At 40.3% G+C, this 20,955-nt stretch overlaps 1 protein-coding gene across 1 annotated transcript in view; it reads right to left on the bottom strand.

Moving 5' to 3' along the window:
* The window catches only part of ARSB (arylsulfatase B), a 111,663-nt gene that overhangs the window by 39,850 nt on the left and 50,858 nt on the right, over positions 1-20,955 (bottom strand). Inside the window, exon 6 of the mRNA XM_014550634.1 lies at positions 15,453-15,523. Coding sequence (XP_014406120.1) covers positions 15,453-15,523 — 71 coding nt within the window. The remainder of the gene's footprint in view (positions 1-15,452; positions 15,524-20,955) is intronic.

The following is a 20,955-nucleotide window of genomic DNA, read 5'->3' on the forward strand; positions in this document are numbered from 1 at the left end:
AATTCTTATATCTCAGGTAAAAGATCATAAGAGAGGGTTATACCTGAGCTAAGTTTCTCTCTCCTTTCTCTTTTATTCTTATTTTCTCTTTAGAGAAAGGAGCTGAAAGTCAGATATGCACCAAATTATTTGCTGGAAGGAGCTTTTACAAAATGATATAAAAAGGCTCTGAAATGAATTTTTATAAGTAGTCAAATATCGCGACTTCCTGTTTATGTCATATAAATTACACTAGTGTCAGACTCAAGTAAACTTAAATCTCTTAAACTTGCCATCAATTAAGTGAAATCTAAGTTTTTTGTCTTATTTTATAAAGAAACATTAGCTATCACAAATCAAGTGCCTCTGACATCCAATTTCTTTTTAAAATATCTATTAAAGTCTTTCTTTTTTAACATTTTTATTTAAGTAAAGAAGAACATTTATTCTGCAACTGCTTTTAGTTGTGCCACTGTCCTAGACACTTGGGTACAGTAATGAATACAGGAAACAAACATGTCTGCCCTGTGGATCTTATATTTTAACTAGAGGCCTGATGCACAAAATTCGTGAAAGAGTAGGCCTTCGCAGCCATGGCAGCTGCCTCAATCCCTCCCTTGCAGCCGTGGTGGCTGCCTCAATCCCACAGCTGCAGCCCCGGCTTTGTCTAGAAGATCATCAGGAAGGTCATCAGGAAGGACATCCGGATGGCCATTCGGTCGATTTGCATATTACACTTTTATTATTATAGATTATTATTATAGATGAGAGTGTAAGATGATAACTAAATATTTATAATAAAATTATGCCAGATGGTGATATGCACGCTAAAGACAGTAATGCGGGATGGGATGGTGCCTGGACAGTGCCTAGAGCACAGCGTCAACATTAGTTTCTTCTCTTTATTTCCCTCCATGTGGTTTCTCTCAAGTACCTTATTTAATCTTGTCTGTATCTTGTTCAAAACTGCTTATGTGGAAACATTTAGGAAAGAGGGCAGCTAGTACAGGTACCTAACAACTCTCATATTTAAAAAGAGGGGCTAAAGCTGACTGGAAGCTCCTTTCCTGAGGAAAATAGCATGGTGCTCAAGAGGTAAGTAAGAAATATACTAGCAGAACTTCACAAACATTCCTAATTTGGAAATCAGGGCAGGTCACAGGACCAAAAGAAAGCCTCCATGTGGAAAACTCTTTCATTGCTCTGGGTCAAGAATATTAGGAGTCATCCAATCCAGAAAGACGGAGAGCATCTGCAGCACACTGGACAGAAAGATTGCTTGCAGCAGGTCCACCTTAATACAGGGCACAGTAGTACCAGGAAAGGGACTGGCTATAGTCACCTACATGCCTGGAATAGCATCCAGGCTGATGAGAGGAGACCATAACATGGGTCCATCTCAATGGCTCCATCAAATACAAAGAGAGCACCTAGAGATTATTTTCCTTTATTTGGATGGCCCACTGCACTGACCACTTCTCCTCATCCATAGGCTTTTGTATCACTGAACTAATTCTATGTATCTTAGATAAATAGATCCTCCTGCTTTTATATTTGCAATTATTCTAATAGCTTGCAGAGATGGAACCTAAAGATAATCCATCATTAGCAAAAACCAGCTAATTTACACTCAGTAACAAAATAATACCAGCATGAAACATGAAAACATACAGAAATATGAACACATTTCAAAACTTAAAAAGGAGATGAACATATAACTGTGGAGGTAGAGACACAGCATACCTGAGACTGTTTACTGAAGAAAAAGAATAAACTGGCAGCAGCAACTTTGTGTACTTAACACAATCAAGTGAAATATTAACTATGAAAGAAGAGGCAAAAAGATAAAATTGATCATTCTTTGTTAGTAAGAATTGGAAAGCCTATAGAAAGGTAGCAAGGCAAGAGATTTGCCATACTACATTCTGAAATGCCACTGGAAGCATTAAAGAGAATCAGAATGAGATCTGTAAAATCTCATTCTGGAACTCACCCCAGAAAGTAGGAGAAAAGGGCAAAGAGATGAAAATGAGAAGTGAAAGAACATGTACAATATATTAGGTCATCCAACATACATATAAGTGGTACTCCCCAAAAGACCGAATTATTTTTAGCAGAGATAAAATCCAAAGATATATCAGATTTAAGCTTTCCTGGGATAAAACAGTTTAAATTGTGCAGTGATTATTGTGTACCAGGAAGAACTGATGAAATAAATCCAAAATACACTAGATATATAGTTGACTATCAGTACCAAAGACAGAACACTATAATTATCCAGGTAGGAGGAGAAAAACTGGATACCTCCATAGCAAGGATACCAGACTGTATTGAGATTGCTTTTCTGTAACAATAGATTCCAATGACTGTGAGCAATGTTTGCAGAATTTTGAAGGAAAAAATTGTAACTCTGGGATTATTTACCCAATAAAGTTGCATTATGTGAGTAACAGAAAGACATACAATATTCTTAAATACAGGGTATTTAAGGTACCTAACGAAAACATAAGATACCTAAAAACAAGGCCACCCAAAGCACATCACCCATGACATTTCCATGGAAAGAAGATAATTCAAAGATGTACCCAAACCAACCAATAAAACAAAATTAAAAGAGAAATTCTATCTCACGATAAAATGAATTATAGTAAAAGGAAGTAAGCACTGAACTCTATAAGTAATTTATATAAAATTAAATCTGTTCCTTATTCCTGCACCCTGGGACTGACTATAGTAACTGACTATATGCAAGTTTTGTGTCATGCTTTACTTTCTGTGAACTAAGACGAAGGCAGTGAGCAATAATGAATAATTCATACATGATGCTGAAAATATGAAATAAAACCTTTAGTTCTTTAACTGATACCACATTTTAAACTGAATTAATAGTAACAGAGAGTATTGATGACTTCCAGGAATCGGGGGGTAGGAAAAATGGGAAGTGGTGGTCAAAGGTATAAAGTTCCAATTATAAAATGAAAATTTCTGGCGACCTAAAGTGTGGTAAATACAGTTAACAATATGTATTGCACATTTGAAAGTTACTAAAGAGTAATTACAAATGTTCTTACCATTGCTCTCCCCCAAATGGGTAACTATGTGAGGTAATGGATATGTTAACTAATCTTATCGTGGTAATCATTTTGCAATATAAATATTTATCATAACACGGTATACCTTAAATATACATAATGTTATGTGTCAAATATCTCAATAAAGCTGGTGGGAAAAAAAACACCACCAAATATCCCCAGTTCACAGAAACTCTTCCAGAAGACACCAAAAGAGAGAAGGAACACTATCAAGTTATTCACTGAAAACAGCATGAGCCTGACCAAAACCTTACAAAGATAGCACAAGAAATCATAATTTTAGTATAAACTTATAAGTATGAATATAAAAATGCTAATCTTAGCAAGTTAGATCTAGTAATGTATAAATTGAGTGTATCTCAAAAATGCAAATTTAACATAAAAAATAAACAAGTCAAAGGAGAAAACTATATGACAATATTATTACAGACAGAAAATTTTTGAAAAAAATATCAAGCACCTATTTATAATTTTTAAAATAAGACAGATTAGGAATAGAAGGGCGTTTTCTCACTCTGAGAAAGAATATAAAAAATCTATAACAGACATTATACTTAATGGTAAACGTTGAAAGCTTTCCCTCTGAGTTTGGGAATAAACAAGGATGCCTGATATCACCACTTTTATGCAATACTGAAAAACAACAGTACAATCAGACAAGGAAAAGGTATAGGCCTAGAAAGAAAGAAACAAACAAATTGCCATTATTCACAGATAATATACAAAACCAACAAGGTATTAGACTTGATAATAAGGCTTAACAATGTCATTTATTCAATATAAGATCAAATCTCAACGGAATATGCAAAAGTCAATTGTATTCCTATACACTAACAACTAACATAATTCAAAAAGAAAAAAGAACCATGTATAGTAGCAACAAAAACATAAGGTACCTACAAACAAATTTAAAAAATCTTGAAAATTGTAATATTTTACAGGAAGTCATTAGAGAAGATTACATCAAAGTAGAGATATACAGCATGGAAAGACTTAATATTGTAAAAAGTGACAACACACTCCAAACTTATCTCTCAATGTAATTTCAATCAAAATCTAAACCTTTTTCAAGATGGTAGGCATTACAATATTGATTTTACTATTTTAAAACTGTAAACCTATTTTGCATTACTTCTATTATACCTGAAACTTTAAAAAAAAAAAAAGAGTCAGATAGGACTAGAAGAAGATATAAGTGAATAATTGAACTCAGAATGAATAATTTTTTAAAGTCTTATTTTATTTATTTATTTTTAAAATATATTTTTATTGATTTCAGAGAGGAAGGGAGAGGGAGAGATAGAAACATCAATGATGAGAGACAATCATTGCTTGGCTGTCTCCTGCATGCCCCACACTGGTGATTGAGCCCGCAACCCTGGCATATGCCCTGACCGGGAATCGAACTATGATCTCCTGGTTCATAGGTCGATGCTCAACCAATGAGCCATTCTGCTGGGAAATTTTTGAACACAATGGAAGAATTCTATGAAATGAAAGTTTTAAATTTTTAAATTTAAAAGATGCCATAAAATTTAAAAAATTTGCTACAAAAATTGAATACTACTAGTATAGATATAAAAAGTTCTTATAAATTGATAAGAAAAAACCTTTTTTCTTAGCATGGGAAATTAGTAATTATGGCCCCCAAATATTCAATAAACATGAAAAATAAGCCTAATGCCGGAAGCCGGTCCATCCTTGCTGCTTGACACAGTCGCTGCAGGGAAGAAACATCTGCACAGCATATGTTTCAAGGGACCTGGCGTATATGGCATACTGTTCTTAATATGTTTGCTCCCCTTCTTAGCGCTATGTGTTTTAACCAAGGTCACCTCTCCGAGAAAGGTTGTTTCCCCAGGTGGGGATTTTCCTCTGGAGTTAGGGATTAACAGGACTAAGGAAGGGAATAAAACCCCTTAACTAAGTGCCAGGCCGGTAGTTAATCACTTTAACTATGAACAATCACGCTTAAACTACATAATCTTTACTTAGGATAATCTCCTTCAGTTACTTCCTTGTAGCTTAACAGAACAATAGAGTAGTGACCTTGGAATGGAGATAACAAACGCCCTAACCTTTGGAATAGAATGGATAGGATTAAAATCAAATGGTATAAATACAGATGTAACAGGAGAATAAAGACAGAACCTGGCTGGAGAACCTGGCTATGCTGATCAACTGAACGCTGTCTCCGTGTCCTTCCTTCTTCGCCGACTCCGTCCACACCTTTGGGAACCCCTGGACCTGTTGGGGCTGGACCCCAACAGCCTAACCTCAGCAGTAATCAAAGCAATTAAAATTAAAATACATTATTTTATTTATAAAATTGGCACATGTTTAAAAAATGCTAATATTCCCTCTAGCCAAGATTCCAAGAAATAAGCACTCCTATGCAGTGATGGTAGATCTGTCAACTCATACAATATTTCAGGGAAGCAACTGGGCCACATATATCAAAAGATCTTCAAAATGTTTATGCCTCTTAACACAGGAACTTTGTTTTAGGCATTATCCTCTCAAAATAAATAGATGGTCACTGGGGCTTTATTTATATTAATGAAAAACTGGAAATATCCTAACAAATGCAAAAGCAGGTAATGGCTAAGTAAAGTATTTCCACATGTTAGAATGGCAGACACATGTCAGAAATACCATGACATGCAGCCATTAATAAAGTTATTACACAAAATTTTTAAAGATGAAAAGTTTCTATACTTAATTATGCTAAAAATTAGGCAATAAAATAATATATGATTAAATTCTATAAGAATCTGTGTAAATAAATGTGTGGATCAGTGAGCGAGTGGAGGGGGAGAGAGAAAGAGAATAGAAAAAGTACACTAAACTATTAACAATGCTTACTTTGGGGGCAGGCAGGAGAGTGGGATTAGAATGATTTCTACTTTTGTCTCTGAGCTTTTTTGTATTTTTCAAAACTATTACACAAAACCCCTCCCATGTATTACTTGTCTGTATAAAAAACAAACAGGGAGCTTCCCATTGCAGACAAGATCAAACCTAATCTCCTTGGTCTGGCACACAACCTCATTCATCTTTCCCACCTTCCCTTTGCCCCTGGAACAGGCGCACACACACCCTTTTACTCATACTCCTGTCCCAAGATGGCTTTTCCATCTCAGGAACTCCTGCTTCCAGGTTCAGAGCAAGGCTCCCTTCTCTTCATAAACTAGCCTGTGTGATTATCCCTCCTTCGTTCTCGTGCAGTTCTCTATGAGGTGCCGTGGAAATCATCTGGCAATTCACCACGTCTAACTTGTAATGTCTCTACCATTGTTGTTTTGAACTGTTACTTGATTTTTCTTTTAACTTTTTATATGTTTTTGTACTTCTCTACAACAAGATTATAAGCTACTCTTTGTATTTTTCATAAAGTCTAGTGAAACAGAGTAGGTGTGTCTGTGGTAGACAAAATAAAGGCCCCCAAGATGGCCGTGTCCTAACCCCAGAAGCCGTAAATTACATGCAAGGAGGAATTAAGGTTGCTAACCAGCTGGCCTTGACGTGTGGAGATTACCCTGGATTATCCAGGTGGGCCTGATATCATCACAAGAGTCCTTAAAATGTGGAAGAGGTCAAAGGAGGAGATGTGATGATGGGAGCAAGGTTGGAGGGATGTCCTATGAGAGGGACTCAACCCTCCACTGCCGGCGTTGAATGGAGGAAGGAGGCTATGGGCCAAGCAAGGCATGCAGCTTCTCGAGGCTGGAAAAGGTGAGGAGATGGATTCTCTCCTAGAGCCTCCAGAAAGGAATGCTGCCCTGCTGAAACTCTGAGGTTTTGTCCGGTGAGACCCATTTCAGACTTCTAGCCTACAGAATTCTATGATAAATTCGTTTTGCCTTAAGGCATTAAGTATATAGTAATTTGTACCAGCATTGATAAAAAATTAATAAAGTGTTAACTATTTTTTTCTTTCATTCACATTAAAATCAAGAAAAGATAAAACTAAAGTTGTTGAAATGATAGACAAATTTAAAACTATACTTTTTGAAGAAGTCTAGCCTAATGCCTCTCATTATTTATTGCTCCTTAGTGCTTGCACAGGTGGGGCAAAAGTAGGTTTCTAGTTGTGAGTACGCAAAACAAAGCTTATTCTTAAATTTTTATTTATTAACTAGGGGCCCAGTGCACAAAATTCGTGCACTGGGTTGGGGGGAGGTCCCTCAGCTTAGCCTGCGCCCTCTCGCAGTCCAGGACCCCTTGGGGGATGTCTGCCTGCTGGTTTAGGCCCAGGGGGATCGGGCCTAAGCCAGCAGTCAGACATCTCTCTCGCAGTCCAGGGCTCTCGCAGTCCGGGACCCCTCGCTCCTTACCACCCACCTGCAGTAGAGGCAAGAGAGGCTCTTGCCATCACTACTGTGCTCGCCAGCTGTGAGCTCGCTTCTGGCTGAGCAGTGCTCCACCTGTGGGAGCGCACTGACCACCAGGGGACAGCTCCTGTGTTGAGCTTCTGCCCCTGGTGGTAAATGCGCATCATAGCAACCAGTCATTCTGCCAATCATTCTGCCATTGAGTTGATTTGCATATTAGGATTTTATTATATAGGATTCTTGTATTATTTTCCATATGAACAACTATAAATCTACTTTTGCCCCACCCTGTTTATTCCATTTATTTCATTATCATTTCTTGCTATTTTATAACTGTTATTTTAACTGTGTATTTTATAACTGTGTATATTTTTTCCTCTGATTCAAAAGACTCTTAAAAAACAAGGTACATGTATTCAATCCCTACATTTGCTGCCAGAGGTAATAGACTTCAGTCTATAAATGCCTGTTACTAACATCTTGCCCTATGAGTGACCTAACGTAGACCATATACTCAGCTTTCTTTTATTTTTTTAAAATTAAAATTTTGTTGAAAGTATTACATACTCAGCTTTCTCTCACAAGTGTTTTTAAAAGTTTCATTTCAGCCTTATACAAAAGTGCCCTATAGCCTCTAAAAAAATTTGACTAGATTAATAAATATTTAGAAAGTGAAATGACTACATTTTAATTTCATTGGACATGTCCCATAAAATTTAGTGAGGTTTCATGTTTTTCCAGAATTTTATGGTTGACTATTTCAAGAAAGGTGTATACACTAAGCCTTACAGATTGTAAGTTAGGGAAGTGAGGTAGGAAGATGTCTAGTTTACTGGGAGAGAAAAAACGAAGCCTATCTCAGCAAGGTGGGAATAGAAGGATAGGAAAGAAAGGAAAGAAAGGAAAGAAAGGAAAGAAAGGAAAGAAAGGAAAGAAAGGAAAGAAAGAAAGAAAGAAAGAAAGAAAGAAAGAAAGAAGAGACGGAGCCTGGATATCCCCAAATCTCAAACACACCTGGGTGGGCACGGCTGCTGGGTCTGAAAGGAACTGTTTGGAGGGTCGTCTACTTTTGTGTTGAGTGTCAAGATCAGCACAGACCTTTTAACCAGCTAGAGTTGCCAGGATACTCTTGGAAGCCATGGCTAACATTTCTAGGCTCTACCAGAATTAAATAAAAGTAAGCAAATAAATAAGTGGACAGTTGGAAACGGGAGAACTTGGCATCATTGTAACCCTGGTGGGGGGGAGGGGGAATAAAAGCTGATGTGTAAATGGGGTTCTGGGCAAGTAACCACATGGTGTTTGCAGGAGAAAATCCAGTGAGGCAGCTGGCCCTGGACAATTGCCCTTCTCCCAGCGGCAGGGCCCGCCGGAACCCTTCAAGTCAGCTTCTGCTCTCTGGCCCTGGGAAGCCTTAAGAAAGTTGCTTGCCCTAATTTCTCCAAACATAAAATTGGGTAGTGGGATTTGGCATTTCTGTATAGCCTAGGTCTGTGGTGAGGATTAATTAGAGTTTTTAAAGTGCTGTGGGTTTGGTGTGGTGTATTTATTTTCTCAGGATGAAAGCCAGTACGCCAGCACCAAGTGTTAACAGTGAAGGTTTGATGTATGTTACTTGAGATGCACTGTGTGAAGTGGGGTGGATGGGCTACGAGGCTTGTGGGACTGCCTTCGGCACAGAAAAAGCCACATTTCCAAATACACTTTTGTACGCCCCAAGTGGGGAGTACTAAAAGCCTTTGAAAATTAAAAAGGAGCAGATTATCTGTGTTCAGGCTCTGTGATGGAGGGCATGCACCGACCCACACCAAGGAAAACGTGACGCGCGGCCAAGGACAAATATCGGCAGCTGGAGAAGACACAAAATTCTGCTCACTCTGTGACAAGCTGTACAATGAGCCTCTGTGACCGATGAAGAGAAGGAATGAGAATAGGCAGCCGGGGTTTCAGGCAGGCAGCTGGGGAGAAATGCTGTCACACCGCCCGTCTCTGACCAGGACAGGTGGGCACAGGGAGGCCCCACCTCCCACTCATAGAACCCAGCAGCTTCCATGACATTCCAGTCTCAGAAGCACCCTCTGCACTGAGTGTTCAAAATAAATCTGTATGAACAGGCTTTATTCCTGCTTATGAAAGCTACACACGCTCATTACTAAAAATTAAAATGGCAGAAATACAGAAAGTAAGAAGTACAGACACTTCATCCCAACAGTCAGACTCTAATTGCTGTTAACTGTTGTTTGAACTTATTTACAGGAGACAGCTCTACCTGCCCTCAAGTTATAGGTGATGAAACAAAGAACTTACCCACAGGCTCACAGGAAGTAGGTCAAAGCTGGAATTCAAACCCAGGTCTTCCCGAAACCCCAGAATGCTGCACGTTGCATCAGGTTACACTGCCCTGTGCCCACACCTTGTTCCCCTGCTTCATCACCAACCTCACATGTAATTACCTAAGGCATCGGCAAGGTTTCCACAGCCAGCCTCTCCAGTGGAAGCTGCTAGGTCGTGGGGATGTAACATACAGTGCAGGGAACAGAGTCAACCACATCGTGGTAACTAGGTATGGGGACACATGCTCACTAGACTTATTGTGGTGATCATTTCCCAGAGTGCATAAATGTTGAATCACTATGTGGTACACCTGGAACAAATACAATACTGTATGTCAATTACAAATAACTTTTAAAAAGGTTTGGAATAAAAACGCAGACAGAAGTTGCTATCATCTAGATACGTGGAACCGCTCATGTAACTACTAGAGCCACTTTCCCAGCCTCATTTAAGTGTATAAGGCTCTACCAACATGCTGTTATTTGAGTGACATGGCTGTAGCTAAGATCTGGGTGCCCCCTTCCTACAAACCAGTGTAGAACAGAAAGCAAAGAGACCGCTGAAATCAGTAGGATGTGACCTATGTGTGAGGCCAGGACGTGGACAGCCCTGAGTTCCAGCTCTCTTATTTATTAGCTGTGTGTGTCCGATGCCTCAGTTTCTCCTTTTGGATTATAAAGAGGATGGATGAACTAAGTGCAAGGTGCCTTCTACCCTTGGTGTTTTATGGTGAGCAATCTCATCATTGAGAGTTGATGTGCCTCATGTGTCCCACCTAACTTATTTTACTCTGTTCAACATCTAATTTCAGGCTGAAAGGTAGAAAGTTGCCTCTGTGTTGCTACTTCTCAGAAAGAAAGAAAAGTGCTTTGAAAATAATATATGATGTTATACTCTTGCCAGATTTATTCTAACTCATTCAGTGAATGATAACCTTCTTAAAGGACTGATTTATTAGCATGCATTCATTCAGTATATATAAAATATCTCAAATATAAGGCATCGAGAGAGGTATACAGTTAAAATCTTGCCCTCCTTGGAGCTTATGGCTCCGGGTAGGGGAGACACATGAATATAAATTATTGCAATATGAGGTAGCGAGAGCTCCATGTTCTAGGATGCTCCAGAGAAACTCAAGGGACTCAAGTTTGGAGGGATCAAGAACTTCATGGAGAAGTAGAAATGTGAATGGGGCCCTAAACAAGAATTAGAGAAGCAAAGGAAGTGACTAAAGGAGGGCATTGCAACAGTGCTGAGGGGAGGCAGGCTAAGGAGGCTGCACGTAGCTCTGGGCAGTTGGTAACCACAAACAGCCGTCAAGCGGGAAGTGGGACGCTGTGTCATGCCCTCTTCCAGACCAGTTTCTACCAAAACGTAAGGGCTTACTGATCTCTAGTGCCTACAACAGTTCCATGCACGTGGTGGGCAGACAGCATCACTGATCCGTGACCTTGGGGATGGCAACCCAATGTCAGGAAACAGATTTGAATGCTTCTCTGAAGAGGAAACAGGGAGCAGCTCCCAAGCATGCGAACTGGGACAACCTTGGATCTCAAGTATAGATTTGGCAATTTTACCACAGAAAATAGCGCGTGAGAGAGGAGAGGGCGGGGAGAGTGTTCCTTCCCCCTGTAATCATGAGCAGAAATAACATCTCATTATAAACTTTAAAGAGAGGAGGCCCTTTAAATGAAATAGTAACGAAGTTGGACAGGATCACTTTGAAGACTTGGCTGTAGGTGGTGTGGAAAATGCTAACATCTGTCAGTGCCCTTCGTCTCTAGTGGAGCTCTATCGGCAGAGTCTGAGTGCTTCCTGTGTGCATGTGCGTCAGGTATATGTGTGTTACACCAGCAGAGGCACGTGAGGATGCTAACGATGCACAGAATGCCACACCTGACTGCCAGGGACTGTGGTTGCAGGTGAAGTAGGGTCATTACCTCAGAACAGCCCAGATCAAGCCTGGGGCCTGCAGGTTGATCTAATGCCTTTGAACTAATTTTTCCTCCTGGTCTGAGGCACGCTGGCTAGAGTGGGGGTGGGGGTGGGGTGGCAGGGAAGGAGCATGGAATTTGGAGCCAGAGCTCTTCAGAACCAAGTAGAGCTACCAAGGGTATGTGGCTGTGAAAAAAACCTGTAAGAAGAGCCTCTGGGGGTGCCCGATACTCTTAGAATAAGAGGGAGGAGGTGTATCTGCTAAACACAAGAGGTGAGCCTGGGAGGGGATCAGGTACTACTTAGAAGACAGGCTTCCCTGTGAAACGTCCAGTGTCTAGTTCTGTGATTCATGGTAGCAGGAGGCACTGGCCCACCATTCCCAACAAGACCCACTAAAAAAGAGAGAGCAGATGGAAAAGTTGATTGCTGAGTGATGTTTTAGAATAGGGATCAGAAAGAAGGGCACGATATAGTAATAACAAAATCATATGATATTTCAAATTATTCTAGCACTTTCAGTGTTTCTAACAGTTTCACTGTGTTGACCCATTACAACATGCCTTAGGCTGCATTCCTGCTTGTTACCAAGTGCACCCTTTCTGGTAGAATGAAAAAGGAGAGAAACTGAGGACAGCTTTGCTCATTTAAGGTCCTATTTATATAGAGACCCCATAGAATGTTGAAGCTGGAAGGGGCTGTAGACATCATTTAGTTCAGTCTTCACAGATGAGGAAACTGATGAAGTGGCTTTGGGAAGGTGTAGGTGGAGCCCTACCCTCTCTGCTATCAGTAAGTACACCTAATCTGGGACGTGCTGGCGTTAGAAAGCAGAGATGTTGCTGTGATAACACTGACTCAACTGTTAATCCTTAATTTATACCCTAGATAGGCTGCTTTCTAATTTTATTCCACAAAAGTCTCTACAACATATTAAAAAAATAGATTCTATAAACATGATTTTCAGACTTTGCTGTCCTATCTATAATAATAAAAGTGTAATAGGCTAATTAGACCGGATGTCCTTCTGGACAAAGCCGGGGCTGCGAAGGAAACCCGGTCCCAAGTACCTGCCAGCGGCCAGAGGGAAGCCGGTGCCAGCAGCAGGGGGAAGGAAGGCCTACTCTTGCACAAATTTCGTGCATCGGGCCTCTAGTAAATACATATTTTCCTATAGCTGGATTTAATTTTTCCCTACAAATTAATTGCACAGAAAAGAAAATGGGTGTACAACACCATCCTATAAAGAAGCAGGTCCCCAAAGGTAGCTCTCCTTTCTCCAATGGCTGCACAGTGGATTAAAATGAATATGAAACTGGGAGCAAAGGCCCACGGTGCTGCCCGTGTATAAGAGGGGGCATTCAGCTGCTTACAGGCACAGAGAGCTGCCCTGTTTCTGTGGACAAATAGTGAATGTGCTCTGTGTCAATGTCAAGGCCCGACAGTGTCCCTCACTGCGCACAGAAGTCAGAGCAAGAGTCCAGGCTGGCAGGGAAGGCCTGGAATGGGCTTCAAGGAGGGGGAAGGTGGAGCAGCAATAAAGGGTCTTAGTGAGTCCATATTTAATATGTGGGAAGCTGACTCCAAGCAAAGTGGAGGGACCTGCTCAAGACCTTACAATCTATGGGTGGCAAAACTAAGACGATTCTCTGTTCTGATTCCCATGCCTTTATTAACTTTTACACAGGAGCTGGGGACACTTTAGGGAAGACAGTGAGAGTCACAGCAAGCAGTACGATGGCCAGGTAACACAGGAACAGAGTCCGTAAGCTCCCATTTCTGGTGCCAAGACAAAATATATCTTAGTGAGTGAAGGGGGCTTAAGGCTTTTCATTTATGGATGGGATTTAGTGGGTCAGAACAGTTTACAAACATTATAACGTGGGCAGCATACTCAGCACATTAAATTACTCAGAAGTTTTACAAACCACTCCTGCCTTCCCCCTACTTCCTCTGGGCCCCGGGAGAAGTTCTGATAGGACTGGCCCTTGGTTAAGAACCACTGCTCTGGTGGACCACTGACAGACTGGACCCTGTCAGCTCCCTTAGGTGTGCGGGGGCAGAGGAAGGGTTACCAACCACCGATGTACAGCCTCACAGTAGCCGTCACGGCTGTGGCCCTCTTGTGCAGCTGATCAAGTCATTTCCTAGCACCTTCTAGAATAACCCTTCCAGACCAACAGAAATATATAGGGAATTAAAGTTTTTCTAGTAGCCACATTAAAAAGGAAAAGGAAACAGGTAACATTCATATTAATAGTACATTTAACTCAACATATCCAAAGCATGCCATTTCAACAAGTAGTAAATATATGTTATATTTTACTTTTTCATACTAAGTCTGCAAAATCTGATGTGTATTTTGTACCTACAGCACATCTCCACCCACAATTAGCCACATTTCAAGTGTCCAATAGCCACATCAGGCCAGTAGCTACCAGGCTGGACATAAAACTGCCCTTGCCTCCTTCATTCACCTAAGTTTACTCCAACAGACACAGAGATTTCCCCACAATGTAGCCATTCCTGCCTGTCTCAGGGCCTTTTCCTTTCCAAGTCTAATGTGGACACTTTGGTCTTTATTCCATCCCAGCTCTTCTCCACGCAGTCATCAAGTAATCATCCCTGAGCGCCTACTAAGTGCTGGCTCTTTGTTAACTTATGAGGATGAAAAGATAACAAGTCACAGACCTTGACTTCCAGGAGCTCTCAGGTTAGTGGGAAATGAAGGCACATACAAGAGAGCCCGATGAATGCTATACAGCGATGCCTGCGGAGGGCGCACAGAGGAAGGGATGGCTGCTCCTGCTGGGCTTATGGAAAGCAGTCACAGCGATGGGACATTGGGCTGGTTTTAAGGGGCGAGGAACAGTGGTGGAGAGGCCGAGAAAGTGTTTCAGGCAAAGGGAAAAGTATATTCAACACCTAAGTATGATGATCTGCATGCTTGGAAATGGCAAGTGTCTAAGAAGAAAATGGCAAGGAGTGCCTGGAGTGAGGGTCATTCTCGGAGCAGGGAGACCTGGTGATGGCTTTTAGCATAGACTGCAGAGGACTAAGAAGCAAGGAGAGCCTGACAAAGGGGAACCACCATGTTTAGAAAGGAGGGGATGTGAACATCAAAGTGAATGAAGGAAATGTAAGAGCACCATTTTCTAAAGACAGCCTCCACGTGAGGCATTCTGATGGAACCTGGGCAAAGGGCGGAATAGCTAATGCTTCCCAGCTCAGACCCCGAGGCCCCTGGCACGTTTTATACAGGGCTACTGCAGCCTGTTGGTGTCTGAGAGCATTAAGTGGCCTGAAGAATGAATAGAGAGAGCTACCTAAGTTACCTCCACGGTTGCTCAGTAAGTCATGCCTGCGAGATGCCAGCTTGATCAGATGACATGATGGCTTATTTGACCTTGAGTTTTCTGGAAGAAGGCTGGAGCTCTCAGGTAAGAACAGGGTAACAACAACATGACATTTGCAGTGACAAGGAGCCTCTGAGATTCATGGGTTCTCCTCTCACACATGGGAAAGCTGAGGCACGGAGAGTGAAAAGGCTTAATTAAAGGCCATACAGTTGGTAAGTCTGCAGCGCAGAGAACAGAATTCAGGTTGGTGGTACCAAAGCCACGGCGAGAACAGACAACAGCTGCCATGGAGAACTGTTTTACCTTTCCAGAAAATTCAAGTGGAAAAAGAGAAAGCAAGGCTAGAGACACATTAGGTAAGAAAACCATCTTTGCGAGCCACACAGATTTAGTTTAGCAGCAGCGAACAAGGTACTCACACGGAGAAATGTCCACAAAGCCTGGGTCGATGTTATGTAGCAGCTCAATTCTGGGGGACGGGCTTCCTTCACTAGAAAAGAATTTTTTAGAAAATGTTAATTTCCTCTCTCAAATGGGTATAAATGATTTTAATACTTTCTATCCTTATACTTGTAGAAAATAGCAAATATGCCAATTGGCATGTATCGCCAAGTAGTCCTCATTTGTTTACATTATAACAATGACTGACATTTGTATAAGAACTTCAATGTCAAGCGTATTTAAAAAAATGAGCCTCGTGACCTTTTGCAATAGACAACGTAGCTGTATTAAACATCCTGAATCCTCACAGTGAAATGAAGAAAGAGCATCCGCCCAAGTGGCAGCGTCAGTAGTACAGATGCGACATGCCTCCTGAATATCAGCTTATGTGAGAAAAACTACTGTCTCCCCTGTCCAGACTGGCAACATGGTTAGAACTTATAGTTAATACAAGTACATGTGAAATACATATACTTCTTTAACATAAAAACAGGGTGCATGCAAATACAATCACAACCTACAATAGTGCTGGAAAAAACCTTGGAGATCACTTAGTCCAACCCCTCACGTTGCAGAAGAGCAAGGCACACAAAAAGTTATTGGCCACATATGGGTTGTATGACTCTCAAAAGAGTATTCTTAAAAAAATGGGAGCATAAACATCAGATGTATGTGGGGTGTACATGAAGCACCCAGGTCATTTTCCTAGTATATACTTAGCCTTACGGAAGGTGTCAGACACAATTCCAATCACTGGGAGACAACTGTGGAGAACTTGATCATCCAATAGGAGATTGCCAAGTGTTGTTAATGCCCTGGGATTTGTACATATCTGAATAACCAGTTAAGGCTCCTGAGGTACTAAGAGGCCATGTTTTCAGGTGGCCCAATATCCATACCCCAAACTCACAGCTAGTTATCCACAGCAGTGGATTCTAAGGACCATGAAATTTCAAGAAAATCTGGGTTGTGCCTGGCAATGTTGTATTTGCGAAGTAAGGACATGTTAAAACAAAATTAAATGTATTAAAAACAAACAAACAAAACCCTTCAATTCCCATCACCAATATTTTTCATCTTCTGGATGAAAGTTCCTTATTATATGCATTTTTTGTTAATATTTTCTCTAATTCTATGGGTGTGTTTTTTCTTTCCTGATAGTATCATTTGGAGAACAAAAGTTTTAGTATATGATAACAATTTCTTCCTCAAAGGTATGTGTACCAAAGTGGGTTGGATTAAAATAAAAGTGTTCTGTATGTTTCATAACAGCTTTTAGCAACTATCAACTGTGATCACCACAATCTTAAAGAATAAGTTGTGGCTTCATCAAACTCATAAAATGCTTATGGGATTGATTATTGCTGTATTACAACATGTATTAGCTTCTGTCTTCTCTATGTTTCTATATGTATTTATACATAATGCTATAAATATTGTATTTCACTATTCTTTTGCACGTTATTCCAAAGTTTCTTTTCCATACAACCAAAGCACTAGAAACTGAGCAATGTCAGTTGCTTCAATAATTTATGGTCTTACTTCTGCCTAGTTCTGAAGCCCTGGCTTTCTCGCATGCAAGATAGCATTGTCTTTAAGAGCATAGCCTTTCAGAGTTTGCATCTCAACTCCACAAATTACCAGCTATATAAACTTGAGCCTTGTTTTTCCTCACTAGCAGAATGTGGATAAAAGTACCAACTTAGCCCTGACCGGTTTGGCTCAGTGGATAGAGTGTCGGCCTGAAGGGTCCCGGGTTCGATTCCGGTCAAGGGCATGTGCCTTGGTTGCAGGCACATCCCCAGTGGGGAGTGTGCAGGAGGCAGCTGATCGATGTTTCTCTCTCATCGATGTTTCTGACTCTCTATCCCTCTCCCTTCCTCTCTGTAAAAAACCAATAAAATATTTTTTTAAAAAAGTACCAACTTACAGGGTTGCTATGAATTAAATGAGGCAACATATGTAAAGCACTTAGCACAGTGCCTGGGATATATTGAGGGCTGAATAAGCTGGCCGCTTAAGATCAACAACAACTTTCACTGCAAAAATGCAGGTTTTGACTATGCGGACAGGGGAAAAATACAACCACAAATACAAGGCTACAATCTGAGGTGCAGATACAAGAATAATATGTAGATACAATGGACATCGATATTCTTATCCATTCTTCTTGCTAGCAAGAGTTCTCCTATGAAATATAATGATATGGCTATAACTAATTTCTAAGGCCTGATGTGATACTCTCTCCCATGTGAGAGTCCCTTTAGAAAATTATCAGTGTCAAATAAGGCTAAGTCACACAGTCTACTCATGATGAGCTGCATATAAAAAAGATATGTTGCAATCTGTTATCTAGGAATTTTCCTTATTTTTCAGTTTAGGCAGATGGCACAGTTTAGCTGTATAAGCAACACTACCTCCACTGGACTGTTGATTCCATTTGTGAAATATAAATCTCTGAATAATGACTGATGATGTTTATAGTAAGTGATTTTTCAATACTCACACAAGTTCCTTGTTTTTAGGTGAACCAAGGGAAGGGGTGTTTCTATGATGGCAAATCTTTGGGCTCCAGGTTGATATAACAAAGGAGAGTTCTCTAATAAGGTAAGCACCTATGGGACTCTTCAGGGATCCTACTGCACAGTGCTCACTTCCTGCCTCGCATACATTATTGGCCAAGGCAGTTCACAATGACCACGTAATGATGGACGCCTACCTCTAAACCAGTGAAATGGGCACGTCACACAAATGTCCGTAACAATCAAATTGGAGTCACTTGGGCGTCTTTGGCTGAGCTAATTAGAATAGTGACCAGCATTTATAGAGCATTTGCCATTTTAAATACTTTACATGCATTATTTCATTTAATTCTCAACACTATGATGTAGACACAACCTTGGCACACTGCAGTTAAGTGAGTTACAAGATTAGATGGTTAAGCAGGTGATAGAATTGGGTTTGGAACTCAGGCAGACTGACTCCCGAGTTCCCCACTCCTAACCACAATGCTAAATTGTCTCCTTAGTGAAATGTAGACATGGTCTCAGTATCTCCTTGAATATATTCTATTTCCACTCATGTAGCTTATTATTAGGCACCATTAACAAATATCTCTATTGACTTCAAATGTCTATTTAGAGTTTTTCTCCATCCTCTTGTCTTAAATACTGATACATTTCAGTATTCAATTTTAATTTACCTCAAATTTCATATTTTCTGGATTAATTTTTTAAAAACTAGGACAAGGAGAAATTGATCAGTGACTAGTTTCCAATATGCTATAAATATTTTCTAAAAGTCTACAGTTTCAGACACTGAGATCACAGCACTGTCCATTTATAAATAGAGTTTCCAGTTTTTGACTTTTATTTTCCAACTAGTTGAAGGGTGGGGCACTGAAACATTTCCCATAAATAAGTGAAACGCTATTACATTCCATACTTCTTTTACCACTAGCTACTGGCCATCTGTCATAAAAAGACACACCCTGTAAGGCAGTATCAAATTTTTACAAAGAGAAATAGCCAGGGCAAAATTTTCTGAGGTGAAATTTTGAAAAAAAAAAGTTACTAATTAAAAAAATTCGACTAATACCTACATAGTAATGTCCATCTCATTAACCCTTTGTAAGCATCTTCATCATCATCATCTTCACTTCAAAATACAGTGCTGTTACTATGTCCCAGGCACTGTGCTAAGTGTTTTACACAGATTCTTTTACTAAATCCTCCTATAAGTGCCTATGAGGCAGGTACCACTATTAGTGCACTTTTCACATGAGGAAACTGATGCTTAGAGTTATTAAGTAACTTGCCCAGATCACACAAAACATAAATGGAGACAGGATTTGAACCAGCTATAACCACAGAGTTCACATTTTCAACCGTTATAAATATCTTACAGTATTTATGTTCTTTTTTATGGGGGTGTGGGTGATACTGGGTTTGTGTAAATCCCATGTTCCTTGAAAAGCCATTTTAACATGTAAACATTGTCACAAGTAAAGAGTTTATGCATGGAAATTATAAACTTTTGACTATATTTAATGAGGAAATTAATTTGATATAAAGTTATATATGAGGAATTTTTCATGTACATTTTTATTAAGGAATCTTATTAAAAAATTTAAGTAGGCTACTTAAGAAATAATATTAAGTAATATTATAAAAATGATGGAATCATGCCCTTAATATAATTTTTTCCTACTCATTACTGTAGAATAATTGGTAGTTCTTTTGGGTTAGTATCTAGGCAAACCAGCAGGGCCTAATATGCCTTTATTCCAATTTCCATTATAAAACTCATGAAGAATTACAAAGAGATGAAAACTGGCAACAGTGTTGGAAAATAAAGAGAAGACCAGATGCCAAAGTCCCGAGGGAATGTCCCTAATGCCAGTGCTGCAGAGATTAACAACATATTCCTGGATTCCACCAGAAGAATCAAAACCTGATCCCAAGGCAAACAGAAGAAGATGGTGTCATTTTGTCTTCCTTTAGGTAGAGGACTCAGGGGCAGCATCACAAAATTAGGCAATGCTCTCCCGTTAGCGTTAGTGGGCTTCAAAGCCAAACCTTCCGTCCTTCCTCCCTCGCCCCCAGGCAGCATCCCTCCCTATTTCCACCGCTGGGGCAAACCCCAGACCACAAGGGAGTCAACAGAAGAAACTATCATAGAATAAAGCACCTAACTACAAAAGAAATCTAAAACAGCACGCAGAGCACTACATACTAGGCTAGGGGCATAGGGTAGGAGCTCTTTTGTCAAAAAGGGTAAAGTAGGGAATCAAAAAAATAACACATCATTCTTTAAACATTTTGCTTTAACTTAAAAACATATATAGCCACGTGGCAGTCTTTGAAGGCAGAGCTACTGGCTGGAGTTCCCTATCATCTTTATTACCAACCATACTTATCATGCTTCACCTACAGTTTCTAGTGCTGTTTGTCTTAAACGAGTGCAAGGGCCTAAGAACATGTGAGTTTCCAGATTTCCACAGAATGGTGGCCATCTAAATTTGAATCTCTCCACACATTTCTCTGAAAAAAACATACTGAAAAGCAAAGAGTAAAATCACCTAACACCCAAGCCCACAACAGAAGCAGGAGACAGAACATATTTAAACCCTGGATAGGGTTTAAACAACCATCTGAGATCCGAAAGCTCAGTGCTGGTGCCCATCCTAGCAGAGTCAGGGGGGAATTATGCAAAGGACAGTGAGGGGTACAAGAGGGGAAGGGACTCAGAGCATGTCTAGTAAAATAAAGCCCACCATGATTCTGATGCAGCCTGATGCCTGCGGATCAGAGAGATGGCTACTGAGGAGTCAAGAGGAAGTGGCTTGGAAAGTGCAGGAGCAGCATCTAAACAATGTTAGCATAGGAATAAAAAAAACACCACACACACACAAAAAAAGTGAGAGTTAAAAACTTTTGGCAAATAAAAACATCCCCCTACTACGGGGGGGGGGGGGGGGGG

The sequence above is a fragment of the Myotis brandtii genome, unplaced genomic scaffold (assembly GCF_000412655.1).
Source record: "Myotis brandtii unplaced genomic scaffold, ASM41265v1 scaffold115, whole genome shotgun sequence".
Lineage (NCBI taxonomy): Eukaryota > Metazoa > Chordata > Mammalia > Chiroptera > Vespertilionidae > Myotis > Myotis brandtii.